The sequence below is a fragment of the Colossoma macropomum genome, unplaced genomic scaffold, assembly GCF_904425465.1.
Source record: "Colossoma macropomum unplaced genomic scaffold, Colossoma_macropomum, whole genome shotgun sequence".
Lineage (NCBI taxonomy): Eukaryota > Metazoa > Chordata > Actinopteri > Characiformes > Serrasalmidae > Colossoma > Colossoma macropomum.
In genome coordinates, this window is record NW_023494789.1 from 5,838,153 (window position 1) to 5,856,136 (window position 17,984).

General features: G+C 39.6%; 2 protein-coding genes across 5 annotated transcripts in view; both read left to right on the forward strand.

Moving 5' to 3' along the window:
• bmpr2a (bone morphogenetic protein receptor, type II a (serine/threonine kinase)) overlaps positions 1-4,828 on the forward strand; it is a 45,233-nt gene extending 40,405 nt beyond the window's left edge. For both annotated transcript variants that reach the window (XM_036569871.1, XM_036569870.1), the window contains one exon: positions 3,694-4,828. In XM_036569871.1, coding sequence (XP_036425764.1) covers positions 3,694-3,968 — 275 coding nt within the window. In that variant the 3' untranslated portion in view covers positions 3,969-4,828. The remainder of the gene's footprint in view (positions 1-3,693) is intronic.
• A 5,294-nt stretch (positions 4,829-10,122) lies between these two features.
• dock9b (dedicator of cytokinesis 9b) overlaps positions 10,123-17,984 on the forward strand; it is a 136,238-nt gene continuing 128,376 nt past the window's right edge. For all 3 annotated transcript variants that reach the window (XM_036569875.1, XM_036569880.1, XM_036569881.1), the window contains exon 1: positions 10,123-10,679. In XM_036569875.1, coding sequence (XP_036425768.1) covers positions 10,557-10,679 — 123 coding nt within the window. In that variant the 5' untranslated portion in view covers positions 10,123-10,556. The remainder of the gene's footprint in view (positions 10,680-17,984) is intronic.

Here is a 17,984-nt window from a genome sequence, read left to right on the forward strand (position 1 = left end):
ACCAGATTGTTCTGTGAAATTAACAGAATTTTCTTGCTTCTCGCATTATCCGTTTTTGCTTTCCTTAAAATGTTACTATTCTGGAGATCCTTGTTTGTAGGACTGCAACTAATGACTGTTTTCATTATCAGTTAATCAGGCCTTTATGATTTTGATTAATCGATTAATTTGAAAGGAGTAGGTGCAGTTATTATTTAGTCCGCAATTAAATATTTTATGTTGTACACGTTGTTTCAGTAAATTAATTCAAAATTCAAGGATTATTTCTCCTTTGGCACAATGGTCTTTCAAACACATACAGTATCTTCAAAATCAAAACAGGTTCACTGCGGTTTTAGCAGTTACTCACCATGCGTTTTTAATACTGCTGACGCGAGGCATTCTGCAAATCAGGCATGTCGAACTGGGGACCCTCCACGCCAAAGTGCTGCAGAGGTTAGCGTTTACCCTCAAATACCGCTCTGAGTTCAGTTTGTGAAGGCCCTGCTAATTAGCTGATGAGCTGAATCAGGTGTGTTTAATGAGGCAGTGCGCTGAAGTCTGTGATGATTTTGGCCCGCTAGGACTGGAGCCTGTCACATGTGCTCTAAATGCTCACTTCAGAGCAGAGCTGTCATGCCAAGTGAGTGTGGTTCTACACAAATTAGAGAAAAACATGTTTTTTTGATAAGATTAAAGTGAAGTGTTGCCATTTTTTGACTTGCACATCCCTGTATTGTAGTCTCTGCTATCTGTGAGGTAAATCAGGCCTCATCAAGCCAATTACTCAATGACATGATTTGTGGCCAACAGTGTTTTATCAATGTTATCAATGATGTTGATCAGTTATTGCAGCCCTACTGAGTTTTTTCCTCAACAAAAGTGTCATAAGAATGAAAGGAATAGTTGATCACATATCAAGTGTACACAATCTTGTCCTTACTCCAAATATAGTTGATCAGTCACATTTCGGTCTGTGAAGTTTGCTTCTTTAGTCTTGCACTGGAGTTAATGTAGCTAATTGTAGCTAATACAGTGAAGCCAATGTAGCTACGTAATGGAAGCTTATACCCCACCTGTTAGCACAGGGGTGCCCAGTCTTATCCTCAAAGAGCCAATGTGGCTGCAGCTCTTTTCAATCAGGCTGCAGCTCACCTGACTCTACGTATTGAAACTACTAATCATATGTGCTTCTGCTTTGTTGGTATGAAAACCAGCAGCCACACCGGCCCTTTGTGGATTAGATCACATCATGCAATCTGCATATGTAAATCACACACTTCATCCTACATTCGTAGGTATATCAAATGGAATAATGTAGTATGTAAGCCAAACTGTTGTTTATAAAAAATGGACATGCATACATAGACAAGAACAGCAGTCCATATTGAGTCTTAGAGTTACTGATTTTTCACCCAACAAAAGCCATACATTAGCACAGCATGAATAAACAAGACATACAAGCATATTCATTTAGAAATCACCAGATATGTGACAGTGTCATCACTGCATCATTGCTCTGTGCCTCTAACATGAACATATACAGATGCATTCCTCCTGAGAACATTGTATGCTGCTCACGTATACGCCGGTACCCAGACACTCGCACGCTCCATGACACAGCACTTCCGTAAGCCTTATCACAGACCGTCCACATGCTTAGCCTCTTCACACAGGCCCCCTGCTGTAGACATGCTGCGTTTACAGTCTGCTCACTTAGCACAATGAGAGTTTCCACTGGAAAAATTATGCTTCTGTCAGAAAACGCATATTCGTGTCTACAGAGCGAAATGTGGAAGTCTGAGCTTTCTGTATACCACAGCATTGAATAGTATTCAGATCATAAACATTTTATGGTACAGTGCGCATTTCAGTGGAATTACATTTGGAGTAAAAGTGAAAAAACTCTTGCATAGCACAGCTACAAAATTGGGTGGTAATATTACCATTACTACTACTAATATTGTAATATTAGTAGTAATTCAGTAAAATATCTGAGTTTTCTAAATTGTCTGTTCTGTTCTTTTCATGTAGGAAGAGATGAGATGAGATGTTCAGATATAACCAGTTTTGCCCTCTGCATAATGGAATTAATTATTCCCATTTCAAGGCTAATTGAGCATATTTGACTGGGATTACTGGCTGCTCCTTTGCATAGAGTCGCTATCATCATATAACTTTCCCTCTGATGATTAAGCAGAGTTAAATGAATTAGCCTGATATTACCAACCACACAGAAGCAGCAGAGGAAAACATCCTTCATCCTGGAGAGAATCTTAGTAACTGGGGAACGTTTTGAAAAAGAAAGATGTGAGTGAGCTAAAATGGTGTTTTTGTGTGACTGGAAGGCCGAAAGCAGAGAAAAAACAGTAAATCATAGTTTAGCAGTACAGTTTAGATCCCATGTGTCAAACACAAGATCAGGCCTGCAGCGTAATCCTATCTGGCCTGCGACATTATTTTCATTTTCTATTAATATCAGCCCATTTCACAACGGGTTGCTTCTTCACAATGTTGTGTACCGTAGCTTATTTGTCTATCTGTCTATCTATCTATCTGTCTATCTATCTATCTATTTATTTATTTATTTAAATAATTAAGGTATTCATTATGTAATATTTCAAGGTTCACGACAAATGCCTTTATTTTGATGTTGGTGTTTTGGCATATTTTTAATAAACATAATGGCCAGCTCAGGTTATTTCACAGTCAAATAATAACACAGATGTTCTCTGGCCCACAGATTTGTGGACAGACAATAGCCTCTTTCGGATGGAATGAAATTTACAGGCACCCTGGGGTCATTTTTAACCTTTTTTCAGGTGCAACTCTGATTTTATTTCCCTCTGGATAGGCCATGTTGGTGTTTTTCTCCCTCATCCCTTGAGAATCCATATCAAACACTTCTTGAAAGGCAAAATATTGGATGCTTCAGAACAATCGCTGGATCAGTCACTTGGTCTGGGTGGTAGAACTTGATCTATGTGTAGAAAATACAACCCACTAGAAACTTTCTTGTCATGCGAGAGTTTTATCACTGAGGAGATCATTACAGACATCCCCATGATAACCTCATGCAATCCAAATAGGGCTAAAGCTATTTTTGCCTTCTGACTGGTTTGATTGTCTTAATTACTTACCATGGTGAGTTTTTGCTGTGGATGTAATGTGTTCCTCTAAGATAGACATGCATGGCAGTCTTTCTGTCCAGGAAATATCTTACATCTTTTTAGATGTTAAAATTACATGTTTCCATATTTCTGGGTTTTTGGGTTGTGTATGATCTTATACTGCATCTCTGCTATCTGTATTTTCTTATAATAAAGTGACGTAGCGTTAGATGGGGAGCATAAGCATTCTAGAGCCAACTAATAGATAACAGCATTAAATGGAAACCATTTTTTTCAACAATTCAAAACGAGTTCAGTTTTGCAGCTTTTTGTGTCAAAAGGACCAAAAGAAATGATCCAAAATGCCTTGGTACAAAATACTGTTATATTAGAACGTGTTAAGAGCATTTTACCCCTTTATACACACACACACACACACACACACACACACACACACACACACACCCTCATCTATTTCCGGCTAGTCTAACAGATTTCTTATTATTTATTATACCATGGTTTTTTGTTCAGTCAGCCAATGCAGCCTGCCTTGTCTTACCAATCAAGTCCTGATAATCCATTTCTTCTTCTGTCTGCCTCACAGGTGGCCAGTCGCACGGTGACGAGAAGGAGAGCTCCGGAGACAAGATCAAAAAACGAGTGAAGACCCCCTATGCCCTGAAGAAGTGGCGCCCGGCCACCTGGGTCATAACCACAGACACGCTGGATGCCGAACTGAACAATAATAGTCGCTCTGGAGGTCCGAACCCAGGCCAGGCTGGAACCAGCAGACCCAAATCAGCCCCTAACCTCTATATGGGGGGCCGTGGGGGTGTGAGCTCCAGCTTCACCTCTGACCCCAGTGACTGCAACTTCTGACTCTTCATCCCGCTTTGACACAAACACACCCACTCCTTTTACAGGTTTTCACATTCCAGAATACCGCTGTACAACTGGATGTCCGTTCTCAGCCGCAAGGCCGTTTCAGCTGGCTTTGGTGAGAGTCATGAACAGAATTACAAGGAGTTTGACTGAAGGAAGAAATCGTTTCTGAGTGAGCACAACCTGTGTATCAGTCCTTTGGTTTAGCATCACCTTTTCCTCTCTCCTTGAAATCTTTCATGCTTTTTTATGTGCACTTTTAAATGTTGAAACCATAAATTAATTCTCTTTTGACCCTAATGGTAAAAAAAAGAAATCGATGTTTGATAAATATTGTAATATATATGAAAGAGCACATCATGGTATAAAATACGCAAGGTTGTCTGAAAGACACGCAAGGTGGCAAAGCTTTATTAGTCAGCAGTGCAGGCCTGTATGTATATGTCCAATCACTAGCACTTGGATTGTACTGATATATTAGCTGGAGAGCTCTGCAGAGCTCTGAGTGTTGCACTCAACTCTTCTACTTCATCATAAGTCTAAGTATGATAATATAACATGAGCTATGGACTTTTTTTTAATTACAGCTACATAAATGGTCTCCAGATTGCTGTGTGTATGTGTGCACAAAAAACATCATGGATGACAATCTCTGCTGCCTTCTTTTCAGTGTCAAAGGGCAGAAATTTGAGCAAACCAACAAGTCCTGCTAGTAAGAGGATTGTGTTGGAGGTCCATTGGAGATACACTCAGAGACTACAGTGAGACAATGCTGAAACAGCAGCGTTTAAGGTGCTGACCATGCACAGCAATCACTATTCACTAGGGCTGGGACGTTAAGCAATTTTGAAAAAAAACAAAACAATAAACAAACTTATCGATAAACAGGTATTTTCCATATTTAAACACAATAATATATATTTTACAGTAGCATATTCAGTTTTTATTTATTTTATATTAACATATTATTATACACTTACCCTAAATGCAGTCGATCAACCAAGCCTGGTTTGGAGTCCAAATTACGCTTCTTTAGTTTAGGCCTAGTGAGACTAGGCTGACGTTGCTAATTAACACTGGGAGTCAGTGGACACCCAAACTATTTCCATAAATAAATACACACCCGAAACATCTAAATCTGCTCAAAATATACTTAGGTCTTAATTCAGGTCGTGCAGACAAGTCGATGTGGTTTAGAACACAGTATGACTGAATATGAACTATAAAAACTAAAAAACAAAATTTTAAAAAAGAAGGGACGCCCATTTAGGATAACTGGAATCATTCCTTTCGTAGGTTTATCATTGCTCAATATGCGTCTTCTAACTCTCTTACAGTAAGCAAACCTTAGGTATTACTGGGCTAACGCTACATATCTGCATATATACGGACGATAATGCACTTCTAATTTAGCTTAAATGTGTAAATAAAGTCTGTTCAGGTCTATTTTATCCTTTTTTTTATTAAAATGAGCTAACATAGCTTATCAGTGCCATATGAAGGTTTTGGCATGTATTTATGGAAATGGGTTTGGTGATTATGGATGTCCTGAGTTCATCACCGTATTCCAAGCAGCTCCAGTTCTAAACTAAAGAAGCGAAATTTGGACAGCAAACTTGTCTGCATTTGGGAAAATTGATTTTTCGCTAAACTGTTCTTTTAATGCTCTTAAGTGCCGGACTGAAGCAGGGCCTCAAACTCCATCTCACGTACTGCACTGCTGTAGAGCTCTTCTGAACTTTTTCAGCAGAGTGGGCTGTTAATGAACTTTAGCAGAACGGGCTGTTACCCAGCGTCTGCATCTTTCGCACTGGCTACAAGAAAAGAATCCTTCTTCATCTTTTTCTGCACGTGTTTCTAAAAACTGCATCAGTGTGAAATTTTCAGTGCATTAAAAATCCTGAGAATCGCACCTGCAATGTTCACACGCTGTGAAAAGCGGGAATAAAAAATCCTGTTTTTGATGGTGTTTTCCTGTGTAGCAGTGAACCACGACTCACTGCTGCGTGTGTAAATTAAGTAAAACCAGGACTGGATTTTCAGATCCTGGGGCAGAATGCTCAAATGAAATGGAAGGAAATCATGGCCGTCACTATTGATCAATTGAACGGTGGTCCCAGCCCTACAGTTCACTCTCTCTTCTCTGTGCACTGGATTACCTGTGTGCTATATTTGTATGCTTTGTATTTATGAAGACCCAGATTTGCACTGTATCAAATGCTCTTGATCTTGATAGCCTGTTTGATAACATGATATGGACCTGCTTAGGTGTTAAATATGTATGTATGTGTGTGTATATGTGTGTGTGTGTGTGAGTGTATTTGTGAGTTTCTCATATCCATGTTTGTCTGTGTAAATGTGGGTAAGTACTGTCTGTGTACAGTACAGTTGACAGGTCATAAGACAAAGATCAAAGGTTAGTGATTAAATCAAACCGACAGCTCTGAACAGTCTGATTAGAGGCACAAAGTACTCCTTCTACAGCTGCACTACACTCTGTACTGCATAGCCACAACTTAAAGCAGTGGTTTGGCAGAAAATTGAATTTCAGCAGTTATCCCAGATGAAGCCAATCAACCCAGACATGTTTGGTGTCCAGACTGTGCTCCTTTAAAACTTGGAGCTATGCGCTTAACGTTGCTAACAAACACTAGAAGTCAATAGTCACCCAAATCTTTTCTGCTTCTCTTAACCCACTAAAACCGCATCCAGGCCTTCGTTAAGGTTGTGCAGCCTTGTCAGTTGTTTAGAGCAGCAGTTCTCAAACGTTTCTAGTCTAAGCACAACTTTGTGGACAGTAAGTACTACCACTGCGCTCGTCCAGCCATCGTTACTTTCGCTTAACAGACCTTGTCTTAGCAGAGCCTTGTCCGTTTTCGTAGCTAGCTCTGCAGCTGTCACTGACTTGCACGTACAAGACACATGGCCAGGTTCTGTGACACCACAGTTAACCCATTAAGTGATCACGGAATGGCCATGAACTGCGATTGGTTGGTTAATAATATTTAATATCATCTACCTTTTTTCAACAAGTCCTTTGTAGATAAGGCAGAAGCAGGTTTAATGAACTGACAAAAAATTAAAACTTACTTCCAAGTGGTCTCTGTGGCCCCCTTAGTGCCCGCCTGCGAGAACTTTTGGTTTAGAGAAGTGCACTGTGTAGCTGGATGTTGTAGGCAGCCACATAAGACAACAAGGGTGTTACGCCTTCCATATGGACACTACAGATTACATTTGTGTTTTCTGTTGTGTCTGCTTATAAATAAAATACAAAATTGTACACTATATGTATGTTTAAAAAATAGAAACAACAGAAATCTCAAATGTAATCTAGCATCCTTATACCTGCATGATGTGTGCAGGCGAAGGAGAGTCATATCCTGTGCGGGAGGCAGAATTTGGGACAACAACTGTCTAAAATAGCTGCCCACTGTGTTCAGCTTCACTTTTTATAGCTAACAGCAAGTCGTACTGTCCTCTAAACCACATCGACGACTCTGAGCAGCTATAATGAAAACCTGGATGTCATTTGTGTGGGTTAAGTGTGGGTTTTGGGATGTATTAATAGACAAGATTTGGGTGACTGTTGACTTCTAGGGTTAGCAACATTAGCCAAGGTTTAAACTAAGGAAGCAAAATGTAGATACAAAACGTGGTTGATCTACTACATCCGGGGTAAGTGGAAAATAGTATTTTGCCAAACCGCTCTTTTAAGCAATTCTGAACTCAAATAACTCAGTGATGCTTTTTAATTAACACTATTATAGCAAAGCCACACTGTTATGGATAGCATTGACCTTTATTAGTGTTACCAGCTGTTCTTCTCTTGGCCGACTGTTGCATGTATTAAGTGCATTTTTTTCAAGAGCACAAAACAAACTGACTTTAACCTGTGACTCTCAGTTTCCATGCATTTAAAAAATCGGTCTGTGAGTTTGGTTTTTTTTCTATGTGGGTCTGCTGTTCAGTGTAAGTCCAGTGTTTGTTCTGGTCATTCCAGCACCCCCTTCTAACAGGCCATGAGAATGCTGCGTGGTGGTATACTTTGGAATTTGTGATTTGTATCGGATTGCAAACCTGTATTGTTACTTGCTGCATTTTAATAAATAATGCTTTGCAGTTGGATCGTTTCTCTTTTTCACAGTATGTACGAGGTCAGAAATGTTTTAGAAGGGATTGTGTCCTACGTTTTTCATGTATTTTTGTTTCCCTGAGGCCCACTTACGACTATTTTATGTGGTTTTATGTACCAAAAACAGTCATAATTCATTTTTATTTTTCATCTTTATCTCTTAGAATTAGGTTGTTTTTATTACAGTGTCTTTAAGTTTGACTTCATACTGGACAGTGAAGATTAGAAAAACACCTGTTAAATTCTTAGGTAAAAAGACAGGCGGAAAGACAGACAGACAGGTTTATTTGTTATTTACACATCAACTCATCAACTCATAAATTTGAATCAAGTGACATCACAAATTTCGATTTCATACTGGATAATGAAGATTACAGAAAAGAGATAAATAGATGGATGGACTGATTTATTTATTTATTTGTTATTCATTCTTTAACTCATAACACAATTGTAATTTCAAATCAAGTGATGTCACACATTATGACATCACAAAATTTGACTTCATACTGGACATAGACCAAAAACATCAAATAAGTTTAATTTTTTTATTTTATTCACTCATCAACTCTTAATACAGTTGTAATTTTGCATCAAATGACATCACACGTTAACCTTACAAACTCTGAAATCAAACTGGGTGATCATATGTTCAAAATGCACAACAAAAACAATAATTTACTCCACAGTCAAAGCACTACAGATTTCTTTACTTACACTCACAGCCAAAGAAGTTCAGCTCTCAGTAGGTGCAGTTGTCCCGCTGGAGCTGACACAATGCTGTGTGGAAGAGCACTGCTGAATGTCACCAGCTCTGAAATACCACTATATGACCACTAGTCGGCTCATCCTCCTCGTCATAACCTTGGAAGCAGGGGAGAGAGGGTCATAGCGGTCTGCTGCCTTAAAATGGATTTCTGTAAAATAAACTGGGTGATAAACTCATATAACCAGATCACTACTCCTGGTGAAGAAGCAGTCAGTGCTAAAAGCTGAAAACATTTATAGACAAAGCATAGGTCCTTAGGGCAGACTGACAGCTGCCATGTTCACTTTGTTTGACATAGATAGACAGACAGACTGACAGACAGATAGATGGACCAAATTATTTGTTATTCACTCATTACCTCATAACACAATTGTAATTTCGAATCAATTGACATCACCCCTTATGACATCATAAAATTTGGCCTCATCCTGGACAACGAGGATTATGAAAAACAGATGGATAGATAGATAAATAGATAGACTGAATTATTTGATAGTCACTCATTACCTCATAACCGTAATTTAGAATCAAGTGACATCACAGTTTGTGACATCACTCACTTTGACTTCCTACTAGACAATGAGGATTACGAAAAACAGATAGACAGATAGACAGACAGACAGACGTAGATAGATAGACAGACAGATAGACAGACAGACAGATAGATAGAGATATACAGACTGAATTATTTGATATTCACTCATTATCTCATAACACTAACTTAGAATCAAGTGACATCACACATTGTGACATCAGGATTACGAAAAACAGATAGACAGATAGATAGACAGACAGACATAGATAGATTGACAGACAGACAGATAGACAGACAGGCAGACAGACAGACAGACAGATAGATAGATAGATAGATAGATAGATAGATAGATAGATAACACAATTGTGATTTAGAATCGAGTGACGTCACTCCTTATGAGATCACAAACTTTGACTTTATCCCCGCTGTCGTGCTCCTTTTCTTTGGCAGCGTGTCTTGGGTTCCATAAAAGTAGAATTAAATTACATCCAAACGTAACGTTTCCATTTGTAAACAGAGCGAGCTGTACTGAGTTTCCCAGTCCGGTCCGGTTTGGTCCTGGGTGCCGCGATTTTGCTCTATCCGAGATGTCCACGCGACTGAGCCAGTCAGCCAAGAGCACTGGGTATCGGACTGTGGGCTTGGTTGGAGCAAAACACGGACTGGAATCCTCTCCGCTGGGGACTGGACTGGCAAACACTGGCACTACCATGTAACCCTGAATCAACATCTGGTCCTAAGTTCCACAGCGAGCACTGTGGAGCTCGGTCTGTGGCGCAGAGCTGAGAGCAGCGCGAGGAGACAGTGATGTTCAGACTGAGAAGGTGTAGCTGTTTTCCCGGGAGTCGCTTCGAGCCGAGTCTGGCGCGGAGGAGCGAGAGGGAGGGAGGGACAGAGAGAGGCTCTCCGGGGAAGAAGTGACGGTGTAATGCAGTAACTGGGTCGTTTAGCGGGGCTCTCCGAGCAGCGAAAACAAACAGCGGCCGCGCGGACGGTGAGGTGACGTTTACAGCGAGGGAGCCGCGCGCCAGCACTTTGCGCTGCTGGAGTTGGGATGCGTCGTTGTGCTCGGCGATGAAGGACAGTCCCGGGGCTCCTCCGAGTTTCCGTGCGGTCAGAATGAGCGCCTAGAGTTCACTTTATTTTGCGGCGATGGCTTCGGCTTCAACAGCTCAGCACGAGACGAGGAAGTTCACGCGCGGGCTGAGCAAACCGGGCACCGCCGCGGAGCTCCGGCAGAGCGTCTCCGAGGTGGTGAGGACCTCGGTACTCGTGGTGAGTCCGTTTATACCTGACCTTCTGTCACCGACCTGTGTTTTGACTGGACTATAACTTTGTAGCCGAAATGTAATGTAGGGCGACCCGTGTTTGCGAGCTCACCGGGGTCAAACTGCGGGGAAACGGAAAGTGGGCTAGAAATGAGGGCAGCCAGCCCGAGTCACAGAGTCAGTTATAGTTAAACATCAGTCGGATTTTAGGCGTTTTATCGCGTTTAAGGTCGATTTTTCTATCCTGTGTGAAGTAAAAGCCACTTTTTCTGTCAGCGTTTCTGAGTCTAAACGAGTATAGACACCTGCAGGAAGAAAACAAAAGAAACTCCAAGACTTCACGAAGAACAACTGCTTTATGACAGAGAACAAAACGCCACAGTGATACACACACACTGCACAAAACAGGCAGCTTTTACATTTAAAAAGTAAGTAACTGGAGTGACTTTAAATTTAGAGTTTTTTGAGCTTAATATTAAGTTAACAGAAGATTAATTTGTGTTTTCCATTTGTTAATATTGCACATTCAGTGAACTCAAAATTCCAAGTCAACCCAGGTACTGATTATTTTTTTAAGTGTAAAAGTTTTTACAGTGCACAGTAAAGCTTCAGGGGTGGATGAAACGGCCAAAATATACTACTATACTTGTATTTTCATGCTATTTATTTTGATAGTTGGCTTTAGTTGGAACATACAAAATAAGAACTAGGGGTCTTAGAAGTGGGAAATATGGAAAATATATAATATTGCGATACTTAAAGAAATTTTCATGATTCATGGCACAATATTATGTCACGATATTTATTTTTGTAGATATCTGATCAAGTTGGAGCTGAAAAAAAGACCCAGTGCTACATTTAGTACATTTACATAGTGCTACGTTTTAAAATTACTGTAAAAACTGTGAATGAAATGATTTTTATTCAGTATTTGATGTACTGTGTAGTGGCTGGTCAGTGTTTTGCAAGTACTGACGATATGTTCGTAAAGGAATATTGTGTTGTACTGTAGTATAATGTATCATGATAATGATATATATTGTCCTATTGCCCAGCCCTAGTTCTTATTTGTCTGTTGTCTGTTACTGCAGTAACGCCACATTTAAAAATACTATCAAAAACTACAGGTACAATGATTTAAAATGAGTTTCACATACTGCACTGCACTAAATCAAGATCAACTGGAATAATTATGCATTATTGGTAATAAAACGTAGTGTTTTTTAATTTCTGATGGTCCCCCTTGATGTGCTCAGAAGAGCATATTGTGAATATTGTATTTATGGTTGCACAGTAATTTCATCATATTGGTAATGGCAGTTGATATATATATATATATATATATATATATATATATATATATATATATATATATATATATATTTATGTGTGTACTTGGAAAATGTCTGATACTGACATAGCCCTGCATTCCCATTTTTGCGCATTCCTAATCGTCTCACAGATCATTTTTTTTCTGTTTGGCTGTATTAAAGAAATATGCCAACAGAACCTCATTTTTGAAACCGAAAAAAGGTTGGAGTAGACTTATTACTTTCATGCTATTTAGTTTGATAGTTTGATTTAGTTGGAACAGAAAAAATAGGAACCAGGGTTCTTAGAAGTGGGTGATATGGAAAAAATATAATATTGCGACACTTCAAGAAATTTTCATGATACACAATTAAGAGACCCCAATTAGTCCCAAAACGGGAAATTTCACCTCTGCATTTAGCCCATCCGTGCAGTGAAACACCACATACACACTAGTGAATGCACACACACTAGGGGGCAGTGAGAACACTTGCCCGGAGTGGTGGGCAGCCCTATCCACAGCGCCCGGGGAACAGTTGGGGGTTAGGTGCCTCGCTCAAGGGCACTTCAGTCACATACTGTTGGTTCAGGGGATCAAATCGGCGACCTCCCGGTCACAGGGCTGGTTCCCTAACCTCCAGCCCATGACTGACCCCTGATACGTCACAATATTTATTTTTTTAGATATCTGATAAAGTTGGAGCTGAAAAAAAAGACCCAGCGCTAAATTTAGTACATATACATAGTGCTACATTTTAAAAATACTGTAAAAGCTGTAAAATTATTTTTATTCAGTATTTGGTGTCCAGATAAAATCCAGATAAAGTCATTTCTGTTTGTATTAAATAAATATGGCAAAAGAGCCTCTTTTTTGAAAAGTTTAGGTTACTCTTTTCAGGGCTAAATGTAATTCACGCTGAGAGCTAATTAGCTAATTATGTTCAGTTGGGTGTGTTATGTGTGTAATATGAGAATTTTCCTGTTGTGGGACTAATAAATTATTATCTTATCTTATCTTATCTTATCTTTATGTTGTGGTGGATTCTGATATGTTCGCTTTTTAACGTGGATTAAAATGCCGGATCATCATAACCTTTGTAGTCTGTTCGTGTTTACTTCTTCATCATTTACCTAGTCATGCTTCACAAAGCTGCAGACCTTTGGCAGGAGCTGGACCATCAGAATTTGTCACTGAAGCTTAGTGTGTGTGTCTGTGTGCTGGAATCAGGTGAACGTGGAAAATGCATTTGGACCATGTAAAGACCCTCTGGTGAAGTAATTATGCCATTATACCGAATCCACCGCTTCTCCTGGAGATTGAAGATTGCATTACTTCATCTCAGAGATCTGGAAATGGTGATGTGGAAATTTAGATCATTAGGATGTCTGTTTGCTGATTACCTGCCAGTGAAATAATGGGAAATTCCATTGAAAATGGTGATAGCACTGTTATGAACCCGAAGAAGGCTGAAGCTAGGCTTGCACTGTTCTTATTTGGTCATTCTGGAATTGTGCCTTGTGACCAGCAGTAGTTTGATCTAGTCTTAAAAAGGGAAGGTCAGGGAATTGCTCGATCATAAGGTGGATGAGTTTACGGTAACGTTCCCTCAGTGACTTTCCTCTGCTCCCCTTGCTGACAGTAGTGCAGTACCTTCATTCATATATATAACACTCTTGTGAAAAACTCTGGTAGCTTTTGAATTTGAATTGAAACTCAGATTGACCCCAAACCCTTTCCACTGCACTGTGCGCTGACCTGTGTGCTGTGGTGCTTTTAACCAGGTCAGTGTTCAGTCACACTAGATCTGTGCGCTTAAGCTGTTGAACTAATTTTACCGTGGTTATCTGGAAGCCAGAGTTTAGAATATAAACTTGCCCTTTTGATGGCATTTAACTTAAGCTTAGTGTCCCATATCTGAGCATTTTTGGTAGCTTGCATTTAGGAAATTCATTTATGTCCAAAAGTAGCCATACGCCAAAAGTATACAGCTGCGCCGCTGTGTTCTCTGTAATGGATGAAACACCATCCAACACCTTTGGGATAAGTTAGGGTGCTGTTTGAGATCCAGAACTAATCATCCAACATCAGTATCACTGATGCTCTTGTGGCTGAATGCAATCAAATCCTCACAGCAGTGTTCCAACATCTAGTGTAAAGTCTTCCCACAAAAGGAGAGGCTGGTACAGCGACAAAGAAAGAGCAGACTCCCTATTAATACCCTTGATTTCATGTACAACGTAATCACATTAGCATCAGTCCAGTCTATTAGTGTTTTCTAATAGAGCTCCTCAGTGCCAAGTCTGACCAATAAAGGGGCCACCGTCCAGGAGAATAGACAGTGATGATGACAGAATGTGCATATTTCTTTCATTATTGCTAATGGCCCAGATATATTGGTCAAACATTTGTGTACCTTGTTTATGTGTATGTGTTTTCCCTGCTCTGCTTATCTGTGTGTGCATTAATGGCAGAAACAAATTTGGTCCATATTCAGCTGGCACAGATTGCATGCACATAGTCCCAGATCATAGTAACATGCATTTATATCAGATCCAGTCATGCCCAAAGTTGCCCTGAAAGATGTGACGCAGAAAGTGGGGGATGCTGAGGGGGCTGCAGCGCACTGCTAAAATTAATATTAATATAATATATTTAAAGAATAATAATATGAGCATAGTTAAGGCTCATGTTTGCCTGTTTTGATTAGAATTTTATTTTATGTTTTATTTATATGTTTTCAAAACCTGCAGCAGATATGTTAAAATAAGTCTACATTTTCATTACAGCAAGCCTGGATCACTTCCCTCGTCAACCGCTGGCCGCTTTGGGACGTTTTGCTAAAACCCAAGCCAGTAAAAGTGTATACAGAGTTGCAGGCTGGTACCATGCCATCCAATACTGTAAACTTTAAAAAATCAGATAACATATTACCATACCACTCGGTGTGCGTTCAAGTACTGAATCAAGTTTTCCGCTCCACATATAAACATTCTGACTGGTTGCTTCTCGGCTTATTTGCGTAGTTCACCCAGAAAACAGAGCAGAGTGAACAGGGTAGGAGTGGGTGATAAACTGGTTCATCCAGTATACCGGTTCAGATCCTTCTCAAGGTGTTATTTTTGTCCTTACCGTCATATGGTAATGAGTTAATGACTTGGGGAAAAGAGAGTAAAAGGAAAGCCAGTCTCTTAGGGTTAGCTGTTAGCCATTAGCAAAAAGACTAGCTGGCTGTCTGTGTGCGCCGCCTATGGCGCTCCTCTCTCAGCCAGCTGCTTCAGGCAGTGCTGCGGTCTCAGCCTATGGCTTAGTGTGAACAGCTTGTAATATTTGCTAAATACCAACAGCGATTTAGATTCAAGCTTGAGTATAAGAGACACATATATGAGACAGTTGACTTTCAGACATAAAACAACATTCATCACCGTTTTGCCAGGCTCAGAGAATCCGCTTTAACATGCAATATTGACATCTGCCTATATGTAGATAATTTCTGCTTTTCCTTTTTCACCCAATAAAAATATTTTTTATTTTGTAAAATATATTTTTTAGTTGTTAAATATGGTTTTTGTTAAAAGTGAAGGGACATCCAGAATAAAACGCCATTGTTAACATACAGGGTTTTCTTAAGCACAAAATGGTTTTATTAGTAAAAATTTACATAAATACACCATATTGTGATATATACTGAAACTATCAGTAATCTTAATTATACTGTGATATAAATGTTTGTCCATACCGGCCACTACTAGAATACAGTGTATATCATCAGTTTGATGTGCCAGTTGCAGCACATTATTATTGCACATTATGACACATTCTGTTTAGTGTAAAATAACCAAAAAATGAACAAAAAGGCATAGCATGATATCAGTGTCGTCACTTATATGCTGCTTAAAATCAACTCAAAACATCCTCCCGTGTCCATGTGCAGAGGCAGTGACTGGACATAGCAGTCATTGGTGCTTGTTTCCTAGGTCGAGCAGTGGTGTGCAGGCCTGTGGCTGTCCTGACAGCAGGGACTTGAATGTGTGGTGAAATCAATGTGCATGTGTTGCAGTTCAATTAACAGCCTTTTATACCCAACGGCGGTGTGGCTACTGTTGAGACTATCTACTGGTCAGGAAGTTTATACACACGTGCACAGTTGTCCCCCTCTATTAATGGTGGTGTGTGTGTGTGTGTGTCTGTTGTCTGTCCATCTGTCTTAGTGTTTATGCTATTGCATATATCAGAGAACCTGGTGCTTGTTTCAGTGAACTCCCCAGGTGGAGTGCTGGTATCCAAGGCTGAAGACCAGCCAGGCTGCACTTTAACTGTGAGCCTCCACGTGCACATGCTGTCAGACACTTGATACCTCTGAGATCTCACTGACAGTAAGGAAATTCAAGAACATGTCAAAGCATTCATTCCCAGTGTGACTATTGCAGGGCCAGTAAAATACCAAGGTTATCGTCAGAACTGTGATTATCCTGCTTATTTCTCACTCTCAGCCTCAGCTGTATTCAACAACAAACATGTTATAATGGACTGTATTTAACTTAATTTAATGGACAGTTTTGTCGACTATTCATTTACTTTAAACAGAGATCTTTGGGATAAAAAGCCCAAAAAGACAACATACAACATAGATATAGTCTCATTTTAGAGTTTTAATAGGCAGCTTTTCAATTAAAAAAGCATATTTTTCTAATCACAAATTTTTGTACAGCACTATAAAGACCAGTGCTTGGAACCAAAGTTGGCCTGTGAAGTCGTTTGAGTGGGCCTGCCAGAAAGTTACCACCACCTCCTCACCTAATAAGAGGACAAATACATTTTTATACTATATTTAATTATTAAATTCTAATTTTCATTTTAAAATAGTATTTTTTAAAGTGTTTTAGTAACAAATGTAGTCTAATGTTATAAAAAAAAAATAAAAACCTGATTTGTAACCTATCTACCTTCTTTATTTGTGTACTGTTTTGTCTTTTTGGCCATCGGCCCATCACAAACGTTGCACTTTGGCCCCGAGACAAAAAGTCTGGGCACCCCAGATGTACATAGTGGAAAGCCTAAACTTAGACCTTATGAATTCCACATTGCAAAGATGGTACGCTCAGTCACAGTATACTGTACCACCCATCTGCATTTGACCCATATCTTGTTTCATTGCTTCATTGCTGGTGTAATGAGTGACCGTTAGGACTTTAGCACTGTAGCAGTACGATGCTGTAGCCTCATTAGCTTTTTGCAGTGTGGATACAGTAGTTGTAGGGGAGCAGGCGATACCTGCTGATTAGATATCTGAATCCATTCATTATGGATGAGGGCAGCTTGGGTGTCTGCTCTATTTTTAAACCTGCTTTGTCCTGTGGACCGGATAAAGGACATTGGAGGTGCTCTGCAAGTCCTCAGAGGATCAACTGATCTCTGTTCAACTGTATAGCGATATTTTTTAGAACAGAGGAGCTTTAATGTCTAATGGCGTTTCAGTAATTCATTGCAATGAAGTGAATCGTTTGACCTTTCATAAGATTGTCCTTTCATAATCCTGAGTTTGAAGAACTTGGTATGCTTGCATTAAGAACAGATGGTTCCTCTGTGTGTTATGTAACTGTTATGGTTGCTCGCAATTGGAAAACAAATCATTAAAAATTTGCCTTCTTTGTGAATTGGCGATGATTAGTTAGCAGATTGCATGATGATAATGCACATTTTAAAGGCTCCTATTGCACTCTCTTACAGTAAGAAACAGCATGATGCACATAGACATTTATATGCAATTTTTTAACCCATTGTTTTTAAAGTTTTTAATGAAGTCTTTTTAAAGGCTTCACAATTTACCTTGTACGCTAAATGGCCAAGAGTGCGTGAACACCCCTCTTAACCAGTTCAGCCACAACCATTGCCAACAGATGTATAAAACCAAGCACATAGCCATGCAATCTCCACTGACAAATACTAGCAGTAGAATGACTCGTGCTTAAGAGCTCAGTGACTTTAAACCTGCTTCTGTCA